This window comes from Mus musculus, chromosome 13, assembly GCF_000001635.26.
Source record: "Mus musculus strain C57BL/6J chromosome 13, GRCm38.p6 C57BL/6J".
Taxonomy (NCBI): Eukaryota; Metazoa; Chordata; class Mammalia; order Rodentia; family Muridae; genus Mus; species Mus musculus.
Window position 1 is genome coordinate 62,122,951 of NC_000079.6, and position 25,901 is coordinate 62,148,851.

Genomic DNA, 25,901 nt, shown 5'->3' on the forward strand with positions numbered 1-25,901 from the left:
CATGATGTGTTTCCAATGACTTAATCAATGAAATGAAAGCAACCTCAGCCAGATATGATGGCCCAGGCCTGTAATCACAGTGCTTGAAAAGTGGAGACAGAAAGGGACAGGACAAAAGAGCTGATAAACTTCCCTCATTGGACAGTACCTCATATTAGCAATGAACACTGAGGTAATCATTTTTAGATGCTTGATAAGTATCCTGCTGGCCCATTTTTGGGTTCAACACCAGGCATTCAAGAAAGTGTATAAAAATTGAATTTACTGAAAAATCAAATTACCGTAGTTATACTAGTCCTAACAAAAATAGTATCTAGGTACTGATTGTGGTTGTGCCTAATAAGACAGGTTTTTTTTTCCCCAAGTTTTAAGATGATCCTCCTGAGAGACTAGGCCTGAGTAACACTTGGTGTGCTCTAATACACTTCCCTCCTCTCTGGAGCACATAATCATCAAGCCTTTTCCACTTTTAAAACTATATTTTTCCATTATACTTACAGCATTCCCACCATCTCTCTTCTGTCTCTGAATTCCTTCATAGACAATCTATTGTTTTTCATGAGGGATATTTCTCCTTGAACAACAGTTACTGTTTGAATGTGACCTATGATTTCCTGCAGGACTTCTCAACTATGAAGCAAATTGATGGATGAACAGGAATATAGGTGTGGAATAGAATGTACACATGATGTACCCTGTTCCTTGATTGAAGAGGAAGACATGCTCTGGGAGACTGGAAGAATTGCTTCATAACTACAAAGTTTCCAATCTCAGTCCATGTCTACCCCTATTGTGGCTGTGCAGAGCTCAATGGGCCTGTGCTGTCTGAATCCTTTCAACTATCATCATCCAGTAGCTGTGCAGCTATTTTCCTTAGACCCAGCTGGGTGACCCTAGATAGTGATGGACTCTGGGCAGAGCTAGCAATCAGTAGCAACAGTAGGAGGAAGCTTGTGGGATCCTTCTAGGATTCTCCCTTGATGTAGCACTAGTGAGCTGTGAGGTAGACAACAAGCAATTCTCTACTGAGCGTGGCAGCCACTGTTCAGAACAGTAGGACAAGAGGAGCAGCTTTGAAAGGAGCTGCAAGCACATAGTGGAGTTGGCCTAAAAGTGAGACTATGTGTGCTTCAGAGACAGAGGTGGAAGACTAGGGATGCCTAAGTATATTGTAGTCAGGCAATTTCATTATCTGAAGAAGCTGAAAAATAAGCCTCATGATATTATATTTTCCTGCTGGATTTGGCGTTGCTTTGGTCTGTTCCATCGTCGATATGCTTTGATTCTTTGTGGAATAATATTGTTTATTCTTAGCATTGTATGTTGGAAACATAACAATCTCATTGATGGTCCTGGAAGAGCATGGTTGGGTAAGAGACAGAATTCACTCTCTAGGCATTGAAGCAAGATGTGGCGTTTAAATGGGAATGTTGCCCTTTGCTCCTATGTTGCATACTTATTTTCCAGTACCTGGAAGTCTTTCAGAGGAGTAGGGGAGAAGTATAGGATAATCATTGTGGGGAATTTGGGTGACAGCTACCTCTATATCTAAGGTGGGAGAGGTTTGCCACCACAAAAAGCAAAAAGCTCACTTGCAGCTTTTGGATTCAAGGTAGGTACTTTATCTACTTCACAGAGAAGAGGGCCTATCTTATTTTCATCCTAATCTGTCATTTGTGCTCCCCAAATTCTATTGCTTGTTAAACAGGGGAACTCTTAAGTAGGAGAATTAGCCCCAGGCAACGAGTTCCCTATTTGGCTAATCAATGCAAGTCAGTCAGTCCTTGAATCATACACATAACCAATAAAAATGCAGTCAGCAAGTTTTATTTATGTATTTGAGTCTTCATAGTCACACATGTATGTAACAAGGAAGAAACTGGCAGGGAAGAATTTAGGATGGAGAAGGGATAACTAAGGGGATAAATTGTTGAAGGATATTTGAATATGGTTAATAGAAAACCTAATTGGTATTGAAATATCCAAGCTTGGAAAGACACTGCCTTTTCAGATGCACCTAGGTGTGTCTTGGAAAGGTGTATTTTGGGTGTGCCTCTGACAGCCAAAGCCTCAATACAAGAGAATGCTAAGGAATGGAAAGTAGTGCCCATTTTGAGGCAAGTTACTTGGGAGGGTTCTTGAGGTCTTTGCTGGGTGACTTGGGCAAGGTCAGCCTGGATGGCATTGAGATGCTCTTCTGTAAAGGTGAGAAGTTTTAGCTCCCTACAGACTTGACCCGGGTCCTGCCACCACTACCTCCCCCTTGAGCTGACCTGCTGCAGCCTGCCATGGATGTAGTAAGGGAGATAGAGCCTGGTTTTGTAGCAATAAGACATTTGAGCTTTCTCTTGGTGGGCATTCTCTTTGGACTCTGTCTCTATCTCTTGACTTAGAATAGCATTGTGGAAGCAGAGTGGTAAGAAATAGCAGGACAAAGATGAGGCAGGATTTGAAGAAATAGCAAAGGAGCCCTCCTGGATTTCAATGAGCTCAAGAGGAAGGTAGACTATGTAAAAATGGGCATAGACAAAGAGATTTCTGAGCGTCTAGCAGTTTAATTGTACATTCAAGCTTGTAAATAGATATATTGTATATAGTTAAGGAAATGAAGTTAGCTCACTAGGCTAGCATGTTTTAACCAAGCCTCCCACCTCCTTTGACATTATTGGGAATATATATTATAAAATGTAGTCAGGGCAGGGCGGGAGACTAGGTATGGTGACAACAGGGGTGTCCGGTCTTCTCTGTCGCTAGGAAGCAGGCAACCGGAGGGAAGATGGTTTACATCTCGAATGGTCAGGTGTTGGACAGCAGGAATCAGTCCCCATGGAGAGTGTCTCTCCTAACAGACTTCTTCTGGGGAATAGCAGAATTTGTCGTTTTCTGTTTCAAAACTGCTTCAGCAAGATGTAAAGAAAAGAAGAGGCTACAGGAGCTCCTCTGATTCCAGATACGACGATGGAAGAGGGCCACCAGGAAACCCTCCACAAAAAATGGGTAGGATCAGTCACCTTCGTGGCCCCAGCCCTCCTCCAATGGCTGGTGGATGAGGAAGGTAAATGTCTGCTCTGAGAAGCAGACAACTAGACATACACACGTGTAGAAGGAAGCCATCAAGCGGTGAAGAGCAGCTCGTGCAGGAGTAGATGGTGTATGTCCAAACAAGGATTGCTCTGTGTCCTCACAGATGAATGAGGCCATGCTGGGAATTCCCTCTGCAGGATCTGGCCTGACTGATACACAGTTCTATAAATGTACATGTTTGTCTACTTATCTCTTTTTTGTATAGTTTACTAAAGTATTAATATAGTTTTAAGAAGTAAATATTTCCAGGTTGCAAAACTTGATTGTTCATCTTTATATGATCATACCCAAAATCTTTGATCTGGAAAAAATAAAGGCCATGTATTTAGTCCTGGAAAAAAAAGTGTAAAAAGGTAAAGGTTACATGAAGTGGTGTATTATGATCTAATTTAAATGCATAAAAATTAATTTTACAACAAAAATATAATAAATACAGAGTTAGTTATGAGCAATTGATGTTGTTCCAGGTAATACAGATTGCATTTCAAAAAACCTCATGGCTGTAATTCAATTGCTGTAACTGCAATCCAGAGGGGTATAATGCCCTCTTCCGACCACTGTAGGTAGTGCACACAGACATGTTCCAGCAATAGACTCACATAAGCAAAATAAAAATAATGTATAAAATATGGAATCTTCTACAGAGATGTCACAGCCTTGAGACACACAGCATTCAGGATGCACTTCTTTCTGGTCCTACAGAGAAGCACCTGTGCCTTTCCTCTGAACCAAGTTGCTGAGTAAAAAAGCAGCCTTATTCTGAGGTTAGACTAGCTCAGCAAACCTGTTCATGTAAAAATGTTAGCCACAGTGCTGTTGGGTGATGTTTCCTTGATATTTTCTGTATTTGTATTCTATGTCCATGGTATATTGGAGATTTGTGGCTTTGATACATCTTTTAAATTTACTTTTAGATCATACATTATGGACTAGAAGATGGATTTACTCTGTAAATGTCCATCTGCCTCAGTGACTATTGTTCAAACTATAACCTGTGGCCCAACCTTAAGACAGACTTAGGTACAACAGCATATTGGGAACTAAAAATTCTGCTCTAGGCTGGGTTTTTTTTGGGCATCAGTCAAAGATGAATGAGTGATCTTTTCCCATGAAAGGATGCTAATTCTACCTGTTATACCTTCAGCCTTTTAGAAAATTATTTCTGAGACAAGGTTTCTTATGGTGAGTCATGTAGCTCTCATTCCACTCTGTTATGTCTCAGAGCAGTAACATTGCTATCCTATTATTTAAACCAACTAAATTCTTTTTTTTTTTAAGATGTGTTTATTGATTATACACTGTAGTTGTCTTCAGACACACCAGAAGAGGGCGTCAGATCTCATTAAGGATGGTTGTTAGCCACCATGTGGTTGCTGGGATTTGAACTCAGGACCTTCGGAAAACCAGTCAGTGCTCTTAACCGCTGAGCCATCTCACCAGCCCCCCACAACTAAATTCTTAAGTTAACATCTGTACCACCACTGTGTTTTAAAATTATGCATTAGAGTCATGTAATCAACTGTTTACTGATTCTATAGGAAAAGCATTTGCATGAGGGGAATAACTTCTGCATTCTGACCAGAATGGGAAGAAGTTTATTGTGTACACTAATGGGGTAAACAGGGTGGGTAATCAGCTGCTGGAATCGCCATAATGAAAAAGTGCCTGATGCTGGTATGGAGGTAATTTTATAATTTTGCAGCATGTCTTAATTCATGTTGGGTAAATGAAAACAGACTAGATCGGTGGGTGTATGATTTGTGATGTCAGTTAAGCCAGTGAATACTCAAATTGCAGTTAGGTTACTACTGTCCTATGAGATATGTGCAATCCTCATTGACATAATTAAATCAGCTCAGAAATTTAAAACACAGGCCTTCATTGGCTGTAGTTGTGTGTGAAGTTACAGGTCTCAGCAGGCAACAATCCACATAGTGGCAAGGTTAAAAAATATTTGAAAGATGCTATTCCTTTTACCAGGAAATGGACTATTCTTTTACAAAGTCTGAATGGCTATGTGTTTTTTCAATAATATTTCTGTTTGTAAAAAGTCAATTATTGGTTTGCTTTAAATGCAGCACTTATCTGATCTCTTACTTGTATCCATTCTGTGATGTTTCCCAGGCATAAGAATTTCTTTCCATTTCTTTTACAAGTGCTGCTTAGGACAAGGTCTCCTGAAGCCCAGGATAGGTCATGCCATGTAATTGATAATTGCCTTGAACATCTAATCCTGTCTTTAAAGCCACATGTTGGGAAGAGAGTCCTGCATCTCTTCTAGGCTAGGCTTTGAAGGTGAACGTTTTCCTGGTATGGCTGTACTTGACATTAGCAATGAGTAGTGAGGTCACCAATTTTCCATCTTGATAGTCACCTTGACTGGCCATTACTCTGGTCTGCAGACCAGGCAATTAATAATCTGGATAAAGGGGCTGGGGAGAAGGCTCAGCTGGTAAGAACACTGACTGCTCTTCCCAAGGTCCTGAGTTCAAATCCCAGCAACCACATGGTGGCTCACAAATATCCATAATGAGATCTGGAGTGTCTGAAGTCAGCTACAGTGTAATTATGTATAATAATAATAAATAAATGTTTGGGCCAGAGCAAGCAGGGACTGAGTGGGGTTGACCAGAGTGAAGTAGAGGTCTGAAAAATTTAATTCTCCACAGCCACATGAAGGCTCACAACCGTCTTTACAGCTACATTGTACTCATATAAATAAAACAATAAATATATAAATCTAAAAAGAAAGACTCTGGATAAAAACTGAACTTCCTGTCAACTGTTGTTGCCACCAATGCAATTATTTCAAATGACTATAGTTACAGGAGTTCAGTTACCTAAAACCAAACAGATAGGCACTGTGAGGGGTTTTTATTATTTTCACCATTTAACGTGGGAAAACCCTTCTTTACTCTGGAGGTTTTGGTTAAGTAGAAAAAAAATTAATCTAGGCCAGAACTTCTGCTGTGAGCCTACATATATAAAGGATATTGAAGATGGTAGTTCTTTCTCTTTCTCTTCTTCCCACATACTGGCTTGCAAGGTCTTTTTATTTTTCTGACATTAAGGCTCCATCTTTGGAATTCTGTTACGTGCTGAACACCAGCTGAGACATACAGGAACTACTGTTTTCTTCAACTCTTTATTGGTACAGTCATTGATTTACTAGTGGGACCACATTCTGTGAGCCATTCTTATCTATCCAATTTCTGCATACTTAGAGAGATCCATGCTCTGAGTTTTGTTCATCTGGAAAACCTTTACTAATATAGATATGTTTTTTTCACCTGCCCCCGTAGGAAGATGTGCTGGCTAACAACAGTGCTCCATAGTGTTTGGCATCCATCCCCTGCTTTTCCCCCAGGGTTGTCTGGAGTCTCATATATAGCAATTGCATATTAGCTGCGGTTTTCCTGATGTCGGTGTAAAATGAGAGGAGCAAACATGATATTTTATGTCCTAAAAATCTCTCTTTAATTGTAATTATCCTTGGAACCTATGGTTCACTCTGCTCCAAGTAGAATAATGTACTGTGCAAGGTGTGGGCTCTTGATTCCTTGGTGGAGGAGGGGGCCAAGCGAGGAGAAGGTGAACCGGCAGCGGCCTTGGAGGAGCAGGAAGAAGAAATTTCTGCTGAATTCTGGATGACAGAAAGATAGACTATTGGAAGACAGGACTGAAAGAAAGTCTTGCAGATCTGAAAAGGGTCAGCTCCTGGATAAAAAACCCGATCTTGGAAGCCCTATGCCCCGTGCTTTCAGCGCACTCTAACCCTAAGGGAGGTGCTCATGTCAATCAAGTCTCACTAACCAATCAGGGCCTCCGGATAGGCCCGCCAACAGAAGGACAGGCGTGTTCTTCCGTGTGCCTTGTTTCCCCTGCTCTCTGTTACTCTCCGTTGCGAGCAAGCTGAAAGATTGGTCTGATGTGTTTTGATCTCTGCTGCCAGGGACCCTAGGGCAATGCCAGCGATCTACAAGGTGGCGACATGGTGAGCGTGTGACCACTGCCCTTAACCGGAAGGAGCTGGGGCTAAGCAGCTGGAGTCGGGGTGATGGGATACAGGGGACCAGCCTGGCCGTTCTTGGTTCCTCTTCAGGCAGCGGAGTGGGAAGAGTGTCTGAGGTGACAAGACTTGGTTTTCAGGGATGTTTAGGGTTGCTGTTTAGTATTAAGACGTTTGCCTATCTTAAGTCTCAGTCGCGTTGCAGCCGACGCTGACCTGCCGGAGTTCCTCTGAGGCAAGGCTGGACGCTGCAATCTCTGGTATTTAGAGCCTCCTCTTAAAAGGCAGGGGATTAAGTGAATAGCTTTTGTTCTATCTCCACTGAAATTGAGATACTCTTAACTTCCAGCTGCTAGTTGAAGTCACAGGAAGAAAAGTTGGACACTTTCAAACATCTCTTCAAACTTTTTTTGCAAGTTCTTCTAAAAAGTTTCCTATGAAAGTTCTCTAAGGAAAGGGAGTGGGTGATTAAGTAAAGGAGTCATTGCTAGAGCCTTTCCCTCTTGTCCAGATGCCTCTTGCTTGCTAAGCTTGGGGGAAGTTTGGAGCAATAAACTTCTCTTAAACCAGGAGAAGAGAGCCACCTTCATAGAAGGAAAGTCTTTTACACAAGCAAATATGGATAAACTCACATAAATTCATATACGAATTCATACCCTTTTGGGAGGTTAGTTTGGTCCAATGTATGTTGAATTTCCAACTAGAGGGGACTCCTTTGCAGATATGTCCAATCCACTTGCACAGTTACTTCAGCTCAGAGTGTTGAGAAGCTGTGTGTTAGGTTACATCTCTCAGCAGCTGACATTGCACATATGGGTGAGATCTAACAGTATCTTCTTTTTTGGTTTTTGTTTTGTTTTGTTTTTTTGTTTTTTTTTGTTTTTGTTTTTTTTTTGGATTTTTTGAGACAGGGTTTCTCTGTATAGCTCTTGCTGGCCTGGAACTCACTCTGTAAACCAGGTTGTCCTCTGAAACTCTGAAACCTGCCTGCCTCTTCCTCCCATGTGCTGGGATTAAAGGCTTGTGCCACCACTGCCTGGCCAAACTTTATCTTCTTATGCCATTATCTCTGCCAGGGAATGGCCTGCAATTTTTCAAGATAACTCTCCTTTACCAATAACCAGACCAACGGCCAATGGCTTATCAACCCTCTCTTCTACAGAAGATTCTGATGCTAGGAATATTTGCTTAAAGGCGCATACATCCTGCTATCTATTATACTTTTAATATGTATTATACATTGTAGTGTGGTTGGTGAGTCAAAATCAACTGGGTGTCTGTATCAGACCCTGTCTCAAGCACAGGAAATAATCAAAATTGTATTTGTGATAGGCTTGCAGACTCCAGTTTTTCTTTCTTTTACAAATTAATATTAAGGTTAAAATTAGATTGTACGTTAAAAGTCACCTTCTTTGTGTGTGTGTGTGTGTGTGTGTGTGTGTGTGTGTGTGTGACTTGTTCTTTATTTGTAGTTTTGTGATTTCCACATCAGAAATGGATTCCAGTGTTCCTGGTATGTTCTGTTAACTGTGTGATAGTGAACTAAGTTACTAACTGAAAAAGATTCCACTTTTGTAAGCACATGCTATGTACCTAGGCCTTGAGCTTGACTATAACAGCACTCCCCTGCTTTTTAATAAATCGATTTCTCTTTATTTATTCAATTTAAATCCTGCTCACTGCCTTCCTCCCAGTCACCCCCTCCCTCAATTCTTCCCCCAGTTCCCCCTCCCCTTTTCCTCTGAGTATATGGGCCACATTGTATTACGTAGATTTGGTAATATAATGTATTTGGTAGGACTCATGTAGTATCTTAGTTTTGCAGTTCAAATTTTTATTCAGATTCTTGATTGCCTGGTGTGTGGACCCCAAAAATGGGCCAGTCAGACTCTTGTCGATGGCCTAAAATTGATTGCCTCACTGTTCATTCTTTTCTTTTCTTTTTTTTTTAAGATTTATTTATTTTTATATATAAGTACACTGTAGCTGACTTTAGACACACCAGAAGAGGGCATCAGATCTCATTACTGGTGGTTGTGAGCCACCATGAGGTTGCTGGGATTTGAACTCAGGACCTTTGGAAGAACAGTTAGTGCTCTTACCTGATGAGCCATCTCGCCAACCCTCACTGTTCATTCTCAATGTTACATACTGTCAAAGCAGTGAAGTTATCTACTTGCTTTTGTCCTGACCCTTTCTGGGCTGTGACTACACTACTTTCCTGAACTAGAATCCTGAGCATTGAAGGTGTATACTGTGTGCCTTCAGCACATTCCAACCCTAAGGAGCATGCTTATGTCACTCAAGAATCACTGGCCAATCAAGACGTCCAGGCAGGCCAATCAGGAGAATAGGAGGGTTCTTCTGAGTACTTTCTGCCCTACTGGAGGTTCAGCTCTATGCTAACCTGAAAGAGCAGGGGCATGAACCATTGAAGCTGGGGAAGTGGGTACTTCCCTTGGTTGGGTGAGAACCAGTTTCCAGATGTGCTGAGCCATCTTTCCTGCCCCAAGTTAAACAGTTTAAAAAGTTGCCTTGGATGAATGAATGGATGGATGGATCGATGGATGGATGGATCGATGGATGGGTGGATGGATGGATGGGTAGATGGGTGGGTGGGTGGGGCAGAACCTTCAAACAGTCTTATTCTGAGGTTAGAAAAGATCAGCAGGCATGTTCATATTAGAACCGTAACTACAGTGCTCTTAGGTGATGTTTCCTTGATATTTTCTGTATTTGTGTTCTCTGTCCTTTATGTATGAGAGAGTTGTGGCATGGATTTATCTTTTAAAACTCTTTTCTAGATCTTACATTATGGACTAGAAGATAGTTTTGCTCTGTAAATCTCCATTAGCCTCAGTGACTAAACTTGCAAGGTCCTGTCCCCTATTAAATTGTTCAAAGTATAACCTGGGGGCTGAACCTAAAAGGACTTATTGATGACACCATATGTGGAATTCATACTGTTTCCTAGGCTGGGTCTTCTTTGGGCATCAGCCAGAGCTGAATAAGTGATCTCTCCCTGGGAAAGATGTTAATCCACACCAGCTGTACCTCCAGGATTTAAATAATGTTTCTGAGACAAGCTTTCCTAGGTTGAGTCAGGTAGCATTCATTCCACTCTGTATTTCCCAGGACAATGACATTGGCTTCTATTGACTAAACCAACTAAATACTTAAGTCTAAATCACTAACACCACTGTGTTTTTAAATTACTTGCTGAGTCATGTATGTAATCAAGTTTTTTATTACAGTAAGAGGAACAGGATTTGCATGAAGGGCATGGCTTCTGCATTCACATCAGAAGAGAAGGGAGTTTATTGCGATCCCTACTGGGGAAACAGGGTAGGCAATCAGCTGCTGGAGTTGCCATTATGAACAAGACCTGATCATGGCAGGGAGGTGATTTTTAATTTTGGATCATGTATTAATCATGTTCTGTGATGAAGACAGCCTATATTGATGGGTGTTTGAGTTGTGAATGTCAGTTAAGCCACTGAGCATTCAATTCGAACGTAGGGTACTGTTCTACAGATACATGTGCAATCTTCACTGACATCATTAAGTCAGCTCAAGAATTGAATCCCAGGCCATCGGGTGTAGTTGTGTGTGTGTCAAGTTGTGTGTCAAGTTACAGGTGTCAGCAACTAAGAGTCCACATAGAGGCAAGTTCAAGTAGTGTTTGATTAATGCTATTCCTGATGTGAGGATATGGGCTGCTAGTTTTGAATGTCAGTATGGCTTGTGGTTTTTTAGTAATATTTAAGTTGGAAAAAATCAATTATTGGTTCCCCTTTCAATGTAATTTCTATGAATTAAGCACTGCTCTGATCTCTTACTATTTGCAATTCTGTTGTATTTCCCAGGTATAAGAATTTCTTTTCATATTTTACAAGGTCAGTTTAGGACAAGGTCTCTTGATGCCCAGGCTGGCTCATGCTATGTAATTGATAACTGCTTTGAACATCTGGTCCTGTCCCTAAGACCACATGATTCAAAGACAGTGCTGCATGTCTTCTAGCCTAGGCTTTGAAGGGGAAAGTTTTCCTGGTTTGGCACTACTTGACATTAGCAATGAGAGTGAGGTTGATAATCACCTTGACTGGCCATGACTCTGGCTGCAGAAAAGGCAGTCATGAATCTGGATAAGGAACTGAACTTATTGTCAACTGTAATTGACACTACTTCAAGTAATTCAAATTACTGTATTAAAACAAGTTGACTTAGCTAAAACTGGAACAGGTGGTCATTGTGAAAGTGTTTTTTATTATTTGCAACATTTAATAAGGGAGAACTCTTCTTTATTCTGGATCTTTTGAATTGACAAAAATGTCATTAATCTAGGCCACAGTTACTGGTGGCATCGTACATTTATAAAGGACATTGAAGATGCTCGCTCCCTCTCTTTTTCTGCTTGCCATACTCTGGCAAGCGAGATCATTTGATTTTTCTAGCATTAGAGGTTCCATCTTTGGCATTACGGTATATGCAGAAGGCCAGTTAAGACATACAGGCACGGGCTGGTGAGATGGCTCAGTGGGTTAGAGCACCCGACTGCTCTTCCGAAGGTCCAGAGTTCAAATCCCAGCAACCACATGGTGGCTCACAACCATCCGTAACAAGATCTGACCCCCTCTTCTGAGTGTCTGAAGACAGCTACAATGTACTTACATATAATAAATAAATAAATAAATAAATAAATAAATCTTTTTTAAAAAAAAGACATTCAGGCACTACTGTGTCCTTCAACTTTCCATTGGTACGCAGTATTTGGTTTCTTAGTTGGACCACATTCTGTGAGCCATTCTTATATATCCACTTTCTACATACATAGAGAGATCCATACTATCAGTTCTGTTTAAGTGGAAATCCTTTAATAATACAGATGTTTTTTTCACCTTTTCACTCAGGAAGATGTGCTGGCTAACCGTAGTGCTCCACAGTGATTGGAATCCATTTCCTCATTTCCTGCTTTTCTCCCAGGGTTGTCTGGAGAATCATATTGAAAGGGCAAGATAAACCCCATTTTTCTCCATCTACGGAGCCCTTTTGTTGCCAGTTGAGGACCAGTCCTTATTTCCAAAAGGTGCCAGCTTCAGGAATAAACTGTAAATCCCAAAAGTAAGGCATAAGACAGCAGGATTAGGAACAGACCATAAGATCCAGAAGATGGTAGAACCCCCTTCCAGAGACCAGACTGGGGATAACCACAGAAATGGGGAACGATCTGAGAATGGTCCATCCGGGCTGGGCAGCCCTATTTCATCATATGGTGAAAAGTTCATGATATAGGAATACAGATCACTGACAACCTGTGACACCTAGCCCTACCAATGAAATTTTAGACTACCCTATCCTTCTAGATGGTTCCACCAGTTTTCTATAAGGAGGTCCTTGTACCTTTGTCTGGGGTCGCCATTTCAAAGAATGCTGGTTGTTTCTCCAGAATAACTGCTTTTTCTTTTTGCATATTATCTGATCTGGGGTCTTCAGTGATTTTTCGACCCTTTCAATATGTAGTAGGTGAATATTAGCTGAGGTATTCCTGAGATCAGTGCAAAATCACAGAAACAAATATCACATTTTATATCTTAAAATGATGCAGTAATTGATAATATCCATGGAAGCATTCTGCATGTGGTTCATATGGTTCACTCTGCACCAAGATGAATAATGAACTGTGCAAGCTACCCATCTCGATTCTAGGAGGAGGAGAGGCAGAGGAGGGCAGGGAGAAGAAGAAAAGGAGAAAGAGGAGCGGGAGGAAGAGGAGGGGTGGGGGAACATTCAGAAGAAGAGGACGAGGAGGAAGAACAGTAGGATGAAGAGGAGGAGGAGGAATAGGAGGAGGAGATAGAGGAGGAGGAGGAACAGGAGCAAGAACGGAGGAGGAGGATTGGTTAGTGGAGGAGCAGAGGGGGAGGATTACGAAATGGAGGGAGAAGCCGTTTTTGCTCAGTGCTGGTAACAGAAAACTCGACTATTTGAGGATAGGCACATGCAATACTGAAACAAAGATCTTGCAAATCTGAAAAGTGTCAAGTCCTGGACTGATTTCCTGGGGCAGGAAGCTCTAAGAGGTAAGCTTTCAGCACAGTCTATTCCTACTGGCCAATCAGGGCCTCCTGGAAAACCGTCCAATCAGACGAAGAGAGGCCTCTTCCAGGTGGTTTGTTCCCTGTTGCAGGTTCAGTAGCATTGCAGAGCAGGCTTCTATGGTTGGTGTGATGTGCTTTGAACTCTGATGCTGGGTGTTTTTGCAGAGTGCAGGCGAGCTACTAAGTCTCATCATGGTGAGCATGTGACCGCTGCCACTAACCTGAAAGAGCAGTGGTGTGAGAAGCAGGAATCCTTATAGTGGGCTCTTTCCTGGGTTAGGTGGAAACTAACAGCTAGCTGTGCGATTCCTTGAGGTCTTAGCCACTAGATGTACTCAGTGGTGGCATCTTAACAACTCATTATGGGAGCTTCATCTGCACAAAGCATTTGGAGCAAGGGCTTGCCATGTAGAAACATCCTTAGCAAGATGCCAAATTTGGATGTCCGAGATTCTCTGGTGTCTTCTAAACATTGTGCCGTGGCCACCATTGAAGATCCATTTGGAGTTAATTTTGTGGCAGTTGTAAACCCCATTCCATGAACTCTAAATTTATGCTGTGATAAGAAGCATAGAGTAGAATCAATGATGGAAAAGATTTTCCAATGATAAGAAAATGGGAAGTCATGACCATAGACAGAAATTCCCATGAGGTTCTTCATATGCTGTTGGGAACCTGTTGGGAACCTGTTGGGAACATGGTGATGGCTGGATGGGATGGATGGATGGCTGACTGGGACATTTGAGAAAGGTATGTATATGGAAGGGGCTCCCATATACATACAATGAAGGTCATTTCAAAGAGGGCTTTTTGGGCTATAAAACCCACAGCTCTTAACGCTGTGACCAAAGATTGATGTTCTTCACAGAGAAAATCCTGCACTGTTTTGATAGTGCTGTGTTTTTCTGAGAAGATAACATACCCTGAAAAAAGAAAAAAGAAAAAAGAAAAAAAGAAAAAGAAGGAAAAAAAAAAAGAAAAGAAAAAAGAAGAAAAAAAAAGAAAAAGAAGAAAGAAAAAAAAGGAAATGGGAAGTCACATTTAGTTGAGGGAGGGACTGCCTCCTAAACACCCACAGAGAAGTAGTATAGTAAGCAAGCATCTGAGAGATTAGGACGCTGGGATACACCAGGTTGTTCATCAGGATTGTGGGAAATATCGCTCCAGGTCATAACAAAGGAGACAATCCTGATTAACAAATAGGCCCTTTCCCAGGTCACAGACCAGCCCTTTAACAAGCTGCTCAATGAAGTATTGCAGGCTCACAACCAACACTAAGGCCTGGTGTCCCATAAAGGACCATTTTTCTTCTTGAAAAAGCATAGTTCTGTCACATGGTCAAGACATCTGTCAACACCATTTGGAAAGGAAAAACACAGTTGTGGTGAGGACTGTCCTGATCAAGCAAGGACATCCCTGAGGCCTTCATAGATGGAGAATGACGTAGCCTCTTCTCTAACTCAGCAACAGTCTTGGTTGGGCCTGTAACAGCCTGGGGCCTAGGCCTTGGCATCCTTCCCTAAGGCCTTGAGGTACTGACAAAGAAACAGAGAAAAAGAGCTCCTTCTCTAAAACCAGGTATATTCTTGGAAGAGCTGGTAATGGTCTGGGGCCAGAGCCTGTGGAGAGGGGTGGTTTCTTATCCTGAGAATCTAATAGTTCCTACCGCATAGGGCTGATGATGTCAATCACAAACCACCGTAGGCATGCGCAGTGATATTGATGAGATTACCTGTGTTCTTCTTGAGCAGCAGTGTTTGATTAGATTCTTCCTCTGTCCCATTGTACGCTAGTTTCTGCTGACACCATGGAAGTCTCCCATGTCTTTCCATTTCCCTGTAGGTAGTGCACAGGCTGCCATTCTTAAGAAGCTTCCTTAGCAGAGCCTTAGCAACTTGCTCCCCCACCCCAGCTTTTGTGCTTTCTGCCTCCTACTTTTCCTATCTCTGGCCTCGTCTGGGACTTTCCACTTAGGACTCTGCCAGTGCAGAATGACCTGATGCTTCAGGGTATTGGTGTACTTAAGAAATGAGTCTGGAATATCTCTGCCTTGTTCATCTCCCATCTGCCTAAGTGGCTGGCCAAATCCCCAGTAGTGTGCAGTCCATTGTTAAATTGTTCACATTATAACCTGGGGTGAGAACCTAAAGAAGAGTTAAGGATAGCAAAACATGGAGAATAATGCAAAGTCTCTCTAAGTTGGCTCCTCTTTTAGCTTTAACTAAAGCTAAATACTTGGTATTTTCAGAGATTTTTTTTCTTTTTTATTTTTTTTCTTTCTTTTTTACACTCCAGATTTTATTCCCCTTCTGATCCACCCTCAGACTGTTCCACATTCTATACCTACTACCTATCCCCTTGTCTCCCCTAGGATGTCCTCTCACCCCCAACCAAAGCTCTAAACTTCCTGGGGACTCAGTCTCTTGAGGGTTTTGTGCATCTTCTCTGAGTGAAACCAGACCCAGCAGCCTCATGCCTTGGTGATCTGATAGGATGTGCGGGATTATTTCAATCTTCTTGTATCTGTTGAGGCCTGCTTTAAGACGAATTATATGGTTGATTGGAGAAAAGGTACCATGAAGCACTGAGAAGATGGTGTATTCTTTTGTTTTAGGTAAAATGTTCTCTAAATATCTGTCAAATCTGTTGGGTTCATAACCTCTGTTACTTTCACTGTGTCTCTGTTTAGTTTCTGTTTCAAAGACTTGCCCATTGGTGAGAGTGGGATGTTGAATTCTCCCACTATTATCTGAGATAGAATCTGTCTTTGTTCTTGAGGTATGCTTCTTGTATGCAACAAAATGTTAGATCTTGTGTGCAAATCCAGTCTGTTAGCGTATGTCTTTTTATAGGTGAGTTGAGTTCATTAATATTGAGAGATATTAAAGACAGAAGATTGTTGGTTCCTGTTATATTTGGTTTTGTAGGTGGCTTTATGGGCTTGTGGTTCTTTCCTTTTGGCTTTGTTGTGAGTGGCTTACTGTGTTTTCTTTGGTGTGGGTACCTTCCTTGTGTAGGAATTTTCCTTCTAGGATCCTCTGTAGGGCTTGATTGGTAGATAGATACTGTTTTTAATTTGGTTTTGTCCTGGAATATTTTAATTTCTCCAATCTATGTTGATTGAGCATCTTGCTGGGTATAATAGCCTGGACTGGCATTTGTGTTCTCTTAGAGCCTGCATGACCTCTGACCAGGCACTTTTGGCCTTCATAGTGTCTGTTGAGAAGTCTGGTATAATTCTGATAGGTCTCCCTTTGTGTGTTACTTGGCCCTTTTTCCTTGAAGCTTTTAATAGTCTTTCTTTGTTCCCCTGGCTGTCCTGGAACTCACTCTGTAGACTAGGCTGGCCTCGAACTCAGAAATCTGCCTGCCTCTGCCTCCCAAGTGTTGGGATTAAAGGCATGTGCCACCACTGCCTGGCTTCTTGGATGTTTTGATTAGGAGATTTTATGTTTTGAATTTCTTTTACTGTTGTGTCAACCTCTTCAACAGTATCTTCTACACATGAGATTCTCTTTTCTATCTCCTGTATTTTCTTGTTTATTGATGAGACTTACATCTGTAATGCCTGACCTCTTTCCTCGGTTTTCCATTCCCAGGTTTGTATTTTCTTTGTTTCTACTTCCAATTTTAGGTCTTGGAGTGCTTTCTGCAGTTCCTTTACCTGTTTGATTGTGTTTTCCTGTATTTCTTTAAGGGATTTATTGTTTCCTTTTTAAGGGCTTTTACCGTTTACCTGTGTTTTCCTGAATTTCTTTCAGTGAGTTATTTTTATCCTCCTTAAAGAAATCGATTATCTTCATGAGATAGGATTTTAGGTCAGCTTCATGATTTTCAGGTGTGTTGGTGTATTCAGGGCTTGTCGTGGTGGGAGAACTGGGTTCTGATGAAGCTCACCTACATTGGCTTCTCTTCCTTATGGTCTTGCACTTGCCTCTCCCCATCTGTTTAATCCCTGGTGTCTGTCTGTAGTCTGCTCTTTTGTTCCTGGGTCACTTCAGGTCTCCTGGTAGGTCTAGTTCTAGCAAACCTTATGTGATGCCTTCCAACTGGGGGGTGGGTGTTGGGTTCAGAAGGTCAGAGAAGCTCCTGATCTGTTGCCCTGGCTGCAGTAGATCTCCAGGGAGGACATCAGACTTTTGGGTCTTCAGAGGAGCAGTCAAGCTGTTGTCCTATGGGAAGCTGTTCTCCAGTGGGGCCTGTGGACTGTGGTTTCATTTTCCCTGTGTGCATCAGAACTCCAGGGAGGCTTTCAATCTGTTGGGTCAGTTGCCCTGTGTGCTACAGAGCCCCCAGGAGGTCTTCAGACTGTGATGTTGGTTGCCCAGTTGCCCTGTGTACAGAGGAACCCCTGGGATGCCTTCAAATTGTGTTGTCTTCAGGGGAGTACACAAGCTGGTGATCAGTTGCTCAATTGTGCTGTGTGCAGCAGATCTCCTGGGAGGTCTCTGGCTGTGGTGTCAGAGGCTTAAGTGAAGCAGATCTCCTGGGATGCCTCAGGATATGGTTTCTTCAGGAGAGCAGACTAGCTAGCCAGGCAGAAATCACCAGGCAAAAGGTAGATTTTTTTTTTTCTTAATTAATCTTTGAATTGTGTGTTGAGTGTTTCCCTCCCTGGGAAGACATACTAATTCTAGAACAAATGGATTTTCAGCCTTTCTGGCACATTTTTCTGACAGGAGGTATATTGCTTTACAGGGCCCTGAACCAGTCTGTTGTTTCCCAGGGCAATGGCCTTGCTTTCCTCTTGATTAAAGTTTCTGTATTCTTAAGTTAAAGGGTAGTAGCACAACAGAGTTTTAATGTTACCCATTTGGCTCCGTGAATGAACTGTGCGTTGCAGTAACAGGGAAAGGATTTGCATGAAGCATTGCTTCTGCCCTCAGAACAGAACAGGAGGAGCAATGTTCTGTGTACAGTGCAGAGTAAAACAGAGTAGGCAATAGCTAGATCTCAGACTAACTCAAGTTTAAGGCACTCAGCTACAGGGCTCACCGATATGAAGAAGGACCTGAGTTGCACAGGTTGTGTGATTTTGTGATTTCCTAGCCTATGTTAATGTGTACATTTTAATATAAACACACAAGACTGGTGGGTGTACAATTTGAAATATTTACAATATACAATTTGAAAATTTAGGTTGATCCAATGAATACTGAATTTCCAGTTAGGGTACTGTATTATGTGGTGATCATGTGAATACTGAATTTCCAGTTAGGGTACTGTATTATGTGGTGATCATGTGAATACTGAATTTCCAGTTAGGGTACTGTATTATGTGGTGATCATGTGAATACTGAATTTCCAGTTAGGGTACTGTATTATGTGGTGATCATGTGAATACTGAATTTTCAGTTAGGGTACTGTATTATGTGGTGATCATGTGAATACTGAATTTCCAGTTAGGGTACTGTATTATGTGGTGATCATGTGAATACTGAATTTTCAGTTAGGGTACTGTCCTATGTGGTGATCATGTGAATACTGAATTTCCAGTTAGGGTACTGTATTATGTGGATTTGAGTGATGCTCATTGACGTGGTTAAGGCAGCTCAGATTTTTGAGACACAGGCCATTCATTAGTTGCAGCTGTGTGTGTCAGGTTAGGACTTAGCAACTACCAGTCCACACAGGGACAACATCAAAAAGTATTTTATTAATGCCATTGCCTCTGCCAGGGAATGACCTGCAGTGCCAGTATACTTGTGCGTTATATATATTCCCCCAAAGTCCATTTTTGGCATTAATTTATAAATTTCATTTTTTAAAGAACCACACGCTGACTTGTTTGAATTCTCCAACATTTCCCAATCAATAATATTTTCAATTTTTTCCCAATTGTTTTGCTTATTTGTCTTTATTAATAGTAGTATCTTCTGTAGCTCAGACTTGACTTACCCTGTATAATAGAGAATTACTTTGGAAACTCAATCTTGACGCTGCCACCCAGTTCCTGAACGATAGACCTGAAACACATTCCAGGATGTGCCATGACTGGTCGGTCAATGAAAAGGAAAAAAGACCATGCGTGAGTGTTTTCTGAGGTCTCTGTCCTTTTGGGGGTAATTACAAAAAAAGAGGAACCTTCTTAAGAATTTACTTCATTGACTTGTATGGAAGGGTGGATCTGGGGAGAAATGTCCTGTCTTAGTTATTGATCAGTAAACCTCCAGTAGGGGAGGTGCTAAGGTCATGAGGCTCAGGTAGGTGGTGCAAGCTAATGAGGGACACCAGTGGGAGATAGCATTCAGGTTCTTCTAGGATTCTCCTCAGCCACATGCCTTGGAGCTCTGAGGAAGAGACCACAATCCTACCATGGAGAAGGTAAGGACAACTGACCCCAGACCAGGAAGAGCATGTTGGTACAGCTATCAGAGTCCCATCTGCTGGAACTAGGATGGACTCTGAGCCACACATTTCTGTTCATACATGTGTTGATCTGGGTAGAGGCACATGGCTTTCTTTTCTCCTTGAGAGTGAATTCCTTGGGGAGGGGAGGCTCTGCAGTTGTCACCATTGGATGTTGTGGTGCTGATACCATCACTGTGCAGTGTGCACACAGAGGCTTTTGGTGTGTAGTTCGAGGACAGGTAGGGAAACTTGAGGTCTGGTTTGTAGAAGTTCTAAATGTTCTATTCCACACTTCAGTTTCATGGGATACATTTTACAAATAGTTTGGGAACTGGTAGAATGGAGGTGCTGATCATCTGTGAGCCTTACTTCATTAGAATGCTTTTTACTTTCTACTCCTACCAGTCCCAATGGCATGATTCAGGCAAGTTCAGCTCCATGGTACAAAGAGAGTTTCTGTGATACAGAGGTGTTTGATGTGTTCATCATGTTGAGCTGTCAATAGGGTAGATTCTGCATTTTGGTTCATAAGTCATGTGACAGGAAGCAGACATTAAATTATTCTTTACTTTGTTTTTTGTGTGGTCATCAGAGGGTCTGGGTTTGACTGAAACCACAACAGCCTATGAGGAGTTATAAAGCCATAGCCCACCTTTCTGATCACTTCATTTTCAGAGGGAGCTCTAGAGAATGGGGCCTCTCTATATGGAAGAAAGATCAGAAGGAGGTGGAGGGGCAGAAATATAACAACTTAGGGGTCAGTTTGAGCTATTTTTCCTGTGAGTTTTGAGTTTGTTTTTTTTCTAAGCAATTACAATCACAGTTAATTAACATCGTTGAAACTCTAATTTTTCCTGGCTGAGATTCCTCACAGCTTTTGATGAAGACTTGAATATATTTGGGCATTTTATTCTTGGCTTTTTCTCTACACACAGCAGGTAAGTATAAGGGCAGTAGAAGACTCAGCAGTAGGGATAGCCATGATTATTGGGTCTCAGATAACAGTTACTAGAGATGGTCCACGTGCCTCTACCCTGGCCCTATAACTCACATCTAAACACTGAGCTTCAGGTTCTCTGCACTAATTTATTCACTTCTTTATTAATTTAAATTTTTGTTCTCATTAATCTTTGTACATCTTTTCCTTTATTTCAAGAAAAGACTCTGTGACCTGGTCAGGTCACTCAGGAAGCATTTTGCTTGGGGTGACCTGAGTTCAGATACCAACACCCATGTTTACTATCTGTAACTCCAGATCCAGGGGGTCTGACACCCTCTTCTCTGGTGTGCCACTCGCACATACATGGAAAACATTTTCTCTCACATAAAATCATACACATGAACATAGGGACAGAGATGTCTTCAAAGGTGCTAATATCTTATAATGCAAGGTAAGCAAATCAAGCAAGTTTATGTGTATAATAGAAATCATACAGTGTTTTTTAATCTGGTATTTTGTATTTTTTTAAAATTTCCATTTCATAAATGTAGTACACACTTAATATCTAATCATCAATCATAGGAAAAAGCGTGGATTCTATGTGATCCTAATAGATATCCTTTTTTCTTACCATAATAAATGAGATGTTTCAGTAAGTAACCCTACTTCTTCCAAATTGAAAATATCAGAATGCTTAATCTCTTCAGTTTTTCGGATTAGTCTCCATTCCCAATCCATCCCACTTTATAGTCAAAGCAGACAATAGGAATGAACAGGAAGAGTGCCGGCCACTGAGTTTGTAAGAGGGGTGGTTTCTTATCCTGAGAATCTAATAGTTCCTACCACATAGGGCTGATGATGTCAATCACAAACCACCGTAGGCATGCGCAGTGATATTGATGAGATTACTTGTGTTCTCCCTAAGCAGCAGTGTTTGATTGGATTCTTCCTCTGTCCCATTGTACGCTAGTTTCTGCTGACAGCGTGGAAGTCTCCCATATCTTTCCATTTCCCTGTAGGTAGTATACACGCTGCCATTCTTTTTGTTGTTTTTCAAGACAGGGCTTCTCTGTGTAGCCCTGCTATCCTGGAACTCACTTTGTAGACCAGGCTGGCCTCAAACTTAGAAATCCACCTGCCTCTGCCCCCTGAGTGCTGAGATTAAAGGTGTGTGCCACCACGCCCAGCTACAAGCTGCCATTCTTATGAAGCTTCCTTAGCATAAGCCTTAGCAACTTACTACTCCATCCCAGCTTCCTGCACCTCTTCTAGGCTAGGCTTTCAAGGTGAACGTTTTCCTGGTATGGCTGTACTTGACATCAGCAATGAGTAGTGAGGTCACCAATTTTCCATATTCATAGTCTCCTTGACTGGCCATTACTCTAGTCTGCAGACCAGACTATTAAGAATCTGGATAGAAGCCTGATGGTGGTGGCCCACACCTATAGTCCCAGCACTCGGGAGGCAGAGGCAGTTGGATTTCTGAGTCTGAGGACAGCCTGATCTACAGGGTGAGTTCCAGCACAGCCAGGGCTATACAGAGAAACCCTGTCTTGAAAAAAACAAAACAAAAGAAAACAGAAAGAATCTGGATAAGAACTTCCTGTCAACTGTTGTAGCCACCAATACAATTATTTCAAATGACTGTAGTTACAGGAGTTTAGTTACCTAAAACCAAACAGATGGACACTGTGAGGGGTTTTTATTATTTTCACCATTTAACTTGGGAAAACCCTTCTTTAATCTGGAGGTTTAGGTTGAGAAGAAAAAAAAATTAATCTTGGCCAGAACTTCTACTGTGAGCCTATATATATAAAGGATATTGAAGATGGTAGTTCTTTCTCTTTCTCTTCTTCCCACATAGTGGCTAGCAAGGTCTTTTTATTTTTCTAGCCTTAAGGCTCCATCTTTGGAATTCTGATAAATGCTGAAAACCAGCTGAGACATATAGGAACTACTGTTTTCTTCAACTCTCCATTGGTACAGTCATTGATTTACTAGTGGGGCCACATTCTGTGAGCCATTCTTACCTATCCACTTTCTGCATACTTAGAGAGATCCATGCTCTGAGTTCTGTTCATCTGGAAAACCTTTACTAATACAGGTATGTTTTTTCACCTTCCCACGTAGGAAGATGTGCTGGCTAACAACACTGCTCCATAGTGATTGGAATTCATCCCCTGCTTCTCTCCCAGGGTTATTTGGAGTCTCATCTGTAGCAATTGCATATTAGCCGCGGTTTTCCTGATGTCAGTGTAAAATGAGAGAAGCAAACATCACATTTTATGTCCTAAAAATCTCTCTTTAATTGTAATTATCCTTGGAACCTATGGTTCACTCTGCTCCAGGTTGAATAATGTACTGTGCAAGGTGTGGCTCTTGATTCCTTGGAGGAGGAGGGGGCGGAGCGAGGAGGAGGAGAATAGGTGGTGGCCTTGGAGGAGCAAGAAGAAGAAATTCCTGCTGAGTTCTAGATGACAGAAAGATAGACTATTGGAGGACAGGACTGAAAGAAAGTCTTGCAGATCTGAAAAGGGTCAGCTCCTGGATAAGAAACCCGAGCTGGGAAGCCCAATGCAGTGTGCCTACATAGCACTCTAACCCTAGGTGAGGTGGTCACGTCAATCAAGATTCAATAGCCAATCAACGCCTCTGGTTAGGCCCGCCAATAGAAGTAGAGGTGTGTTCTTCAGTGTGCCATGTTTCTCTTTTCTGTGTCCTCACCTTTGGGAGCAGGCTGAAAGATTGGTCTGATGTGTTTTGATGTCTGCTGACAGGGGCCTTAGTGAATTGCCAGTGATCTTCAACGTGGCAACATGGTGAGCATGTGACCACTGCCCTTAACCAGAAGGAGCAGGGGTCCAAGCAGCTGGAGTCGGGATGATGGGATGCAGGGCACCAGCCCTGGCCATTCTTGGTTCCTCTTTGGCCTCCGGAGGGAGAAGAGTTTTTGAGGTGACAAGATTTGGTCTTCAGGGATATTTAGGGTTGCTGTTTATTATTAAGACATTTGCCTGTCTTGAGTCTCATTCGCTTTGCAGTTGAAGCTGACCTACCGGAGTTCCTCTAAGGCAAGGCTGGAAGCTGTTTTCTCTAGTATTTAGAGCCTCCTCTTAAAATGGCAGGGGATTAAGTGAGTAGCTTTTGTTCTATCTCCACAGAAACTGGGCTGCTTTAACTTCCAGCTGTTAGTTGAAGTCATAGGAAGAAAAGTGGGACACTTTTAAACATGTCTTTAATCTTTATTTTCAACTTCTTCTAAAAAGTTTCCTATGAAAGGTCTCCAAGGAAAGGGAGTGGGTGATTAAGTAAAGGAGTCATTGCTAGAGCCTTTCCCTCTTGTCCAGATGCCTCTTGCTTGCTAAGCTTGGGGGAAGTTTGGAGCAATAAACTTCTCTTAAACCAGGAGAAGAGAGCCACCCTCACAGTAGGAAAGACTTTTACACAAGCAAATATGGATAAACTCACATAAATTCATATACAAATTCATATACTTTGATGTTGAATTTCCAACTAAAGGGGACTCCTTTGCAGATATGTCCTATCCACTTGCACAGTTACTTCAGCTCAGAGTGCTGAGAAGCTGTGTGTTAGGTTGCATCTCTCAGCAGCTAACATTGCACATAGGGGTGAGATCTAACTGTATCTTCTTATGCTGTTCTCTCTGCCAGGGAATGGCCTGCTATTTTTCAAAATCACTCTCCTTTTCCAATAACCAGACCTACGCCAAATGACTTCTCAGCTCTCTCTTCTATAGAAGATTCTGATGCTTGGAATATTTTCTCAAAGGCTCAAGATTAGATACATCCTGCTATCTATTATACTTTTAATATGTATGATACGTTGGGGTATGCTTAGTGAATCAAAGTCAGCTGGGCATCTGAATTAGACCCTGTCTCAAACACAGGAAATAATCAGGATTATATTGGTGATAGGCTTGCAGACTCCAGTTTTTCTTTCTTTTACAAATTAATCTTAATGTAACAGTTCAATTCCAAGTTAAAAGTCACCTTCTTTTTTTTTTGGGGGGGGGGACTTGTTCTTTATTTATAGTTTTGTGATTTCCACATCAGAAATGGATTCCAGTGTTCCTGGTATGTTCTGTTAACTGTGTGATAGTGAACTAAGTTACTAACTGAAAAAGTTTCTACCTTTGTAAGCACATGCTATGTACCTAGGCCTTGAGCTTGACTATAAAAGCACTCCCCTTCTTTTTAATAAATCGATTTCTCTTTATTCAATTTACATCCTGCTCACTGCCTTCCTCCCAGTCACCCCGCTTGCACAATTCTTCCCCCAGGTCCCCCTCCCCTTTTCCTCTGAGTTGATGGGCCACAATGTATTAATAAGTTTGGTAGGACTCATGTAGTATCTTGGTTTCACAGCAAGTTCAAATTTTTATTCAGATTCTTGATTGCCTGGTGTGTGGACCCAAAAAAACGGGCCAGTCAGAATCTTGTCAATGACCTAAAATTGATTGCATCACTGTTCATTCGTAATACTATGTACTGTCAAAGCAGCGAAGTTATCTACTTCCTTTTGTCCTGTCCCTTTCTGGGCTGTGACTACACTACTTTCAAAGTTCCTGAACTAGAATTCTGAGCATTGAAGGTGTATACTGTGTGCCTTCAGCACACTCTAACCCTAAGGAGCATGCTTATGTCACTCAAGAATCACTGGCCAATCAGGGCGTCCGGGCAGGCCAATCAGGAGAATAGGAGGGTTCTTCCCAGTACTTTGTGCCATACTGGAGGTTCAGCTCTATGGTGAGTCTGTGACAGCTGCCTCTTACTTGAAAGAGCAGGGACATGAACATTTGAAGCTGGGGAAGTGGGCACTTCCCTTGGCTGGGTGGGAACCAGTGGCCAGATATTCTAAGACATCTCTCCAGCCCCAAGTTAAACACTTTTAAAAGTTGCCTTAGATATTTTGTTTTATCACCAGCAGCTGAGATGTCACTGGTACATAGCCATAACCTTTTACACCTAAATGAGTTATATCATGGAAGTAAAGAGAAGTGTGAAATCTAAACAGGTTGCCTTATCAATGAAATTCATAGGTTTCTTTGCATGAGTTTGCAAATACAGAAACAACAGAAGGGACATCAGTATACTTAAGAAGACTCATGATACTTGTTAGAGTTTTTCTCAAGAAAATACAATCCTGTGGAACTTAACATAAGCAGGCTAGCTAAAGATCATACTATATTCTCTGTAGTCTTGGAGTTCCTTCAGTATTAATTCTCTCTGGTCCTCAAAGACTTCTATATTATGCAAAGGCTTTGATAGACTGAGTACACTCTCATAATTTTACTTTTAAAGAGACCATGAAGTGTTGACATTTACCACAGTAACTGTATTTATAGATTTTCTTTTAATTTTTTATTAAGAGACATCTCTGTGTCTTTGTGATAGGATAT

At 41.7% G+C, this 25,901-nt stretch overlaps 1 protein-coding gene, 1 non-coding gene and 1 pseudogene across 4 annotated transcripts in view; all 3 read left to right on the top strand.

The window, feature by feature from the left end:
• On the top strand, positions 2,693-3,420 carry Selenok-ps5 (selenoprotein K, pseudogene 5; annotated as a pseudogene).
• Zfp808 (zinc finger protein 808) overlaps positions 6,907-25,901 on the top strand; it is a 44,082-nt gene continuing 25,087 nt past the window's right edge. Inside the window, exon 1 of one of the 3 annotated variants that reach the window (XM_017315558.2) lies at positions 6,907-7,078. In XM_017315558.2, the coding sequence (XP_017171047.1) occupies positions 7,076-7,078 (3 nt within the window). In that variant the 5' untranslated portion in view covers positions 6,907-7,075. Of the gene's footprint in view, positions 7,079-11,797; positions 24,577-25,901 lie in introns of those variants that run through there. The other 2 variants (NM_001039239.2, XM_017315559.2) reach the window with 2 other exon arrangements.
• LOC115488211 lies at positions 13,980-14,112 on the top strand. The gene has a single exon (XR_003950722.1). It is a non-coding gene; the product is annotated as a small nucleolar RNA SNORA25 (small nucleolar RNA).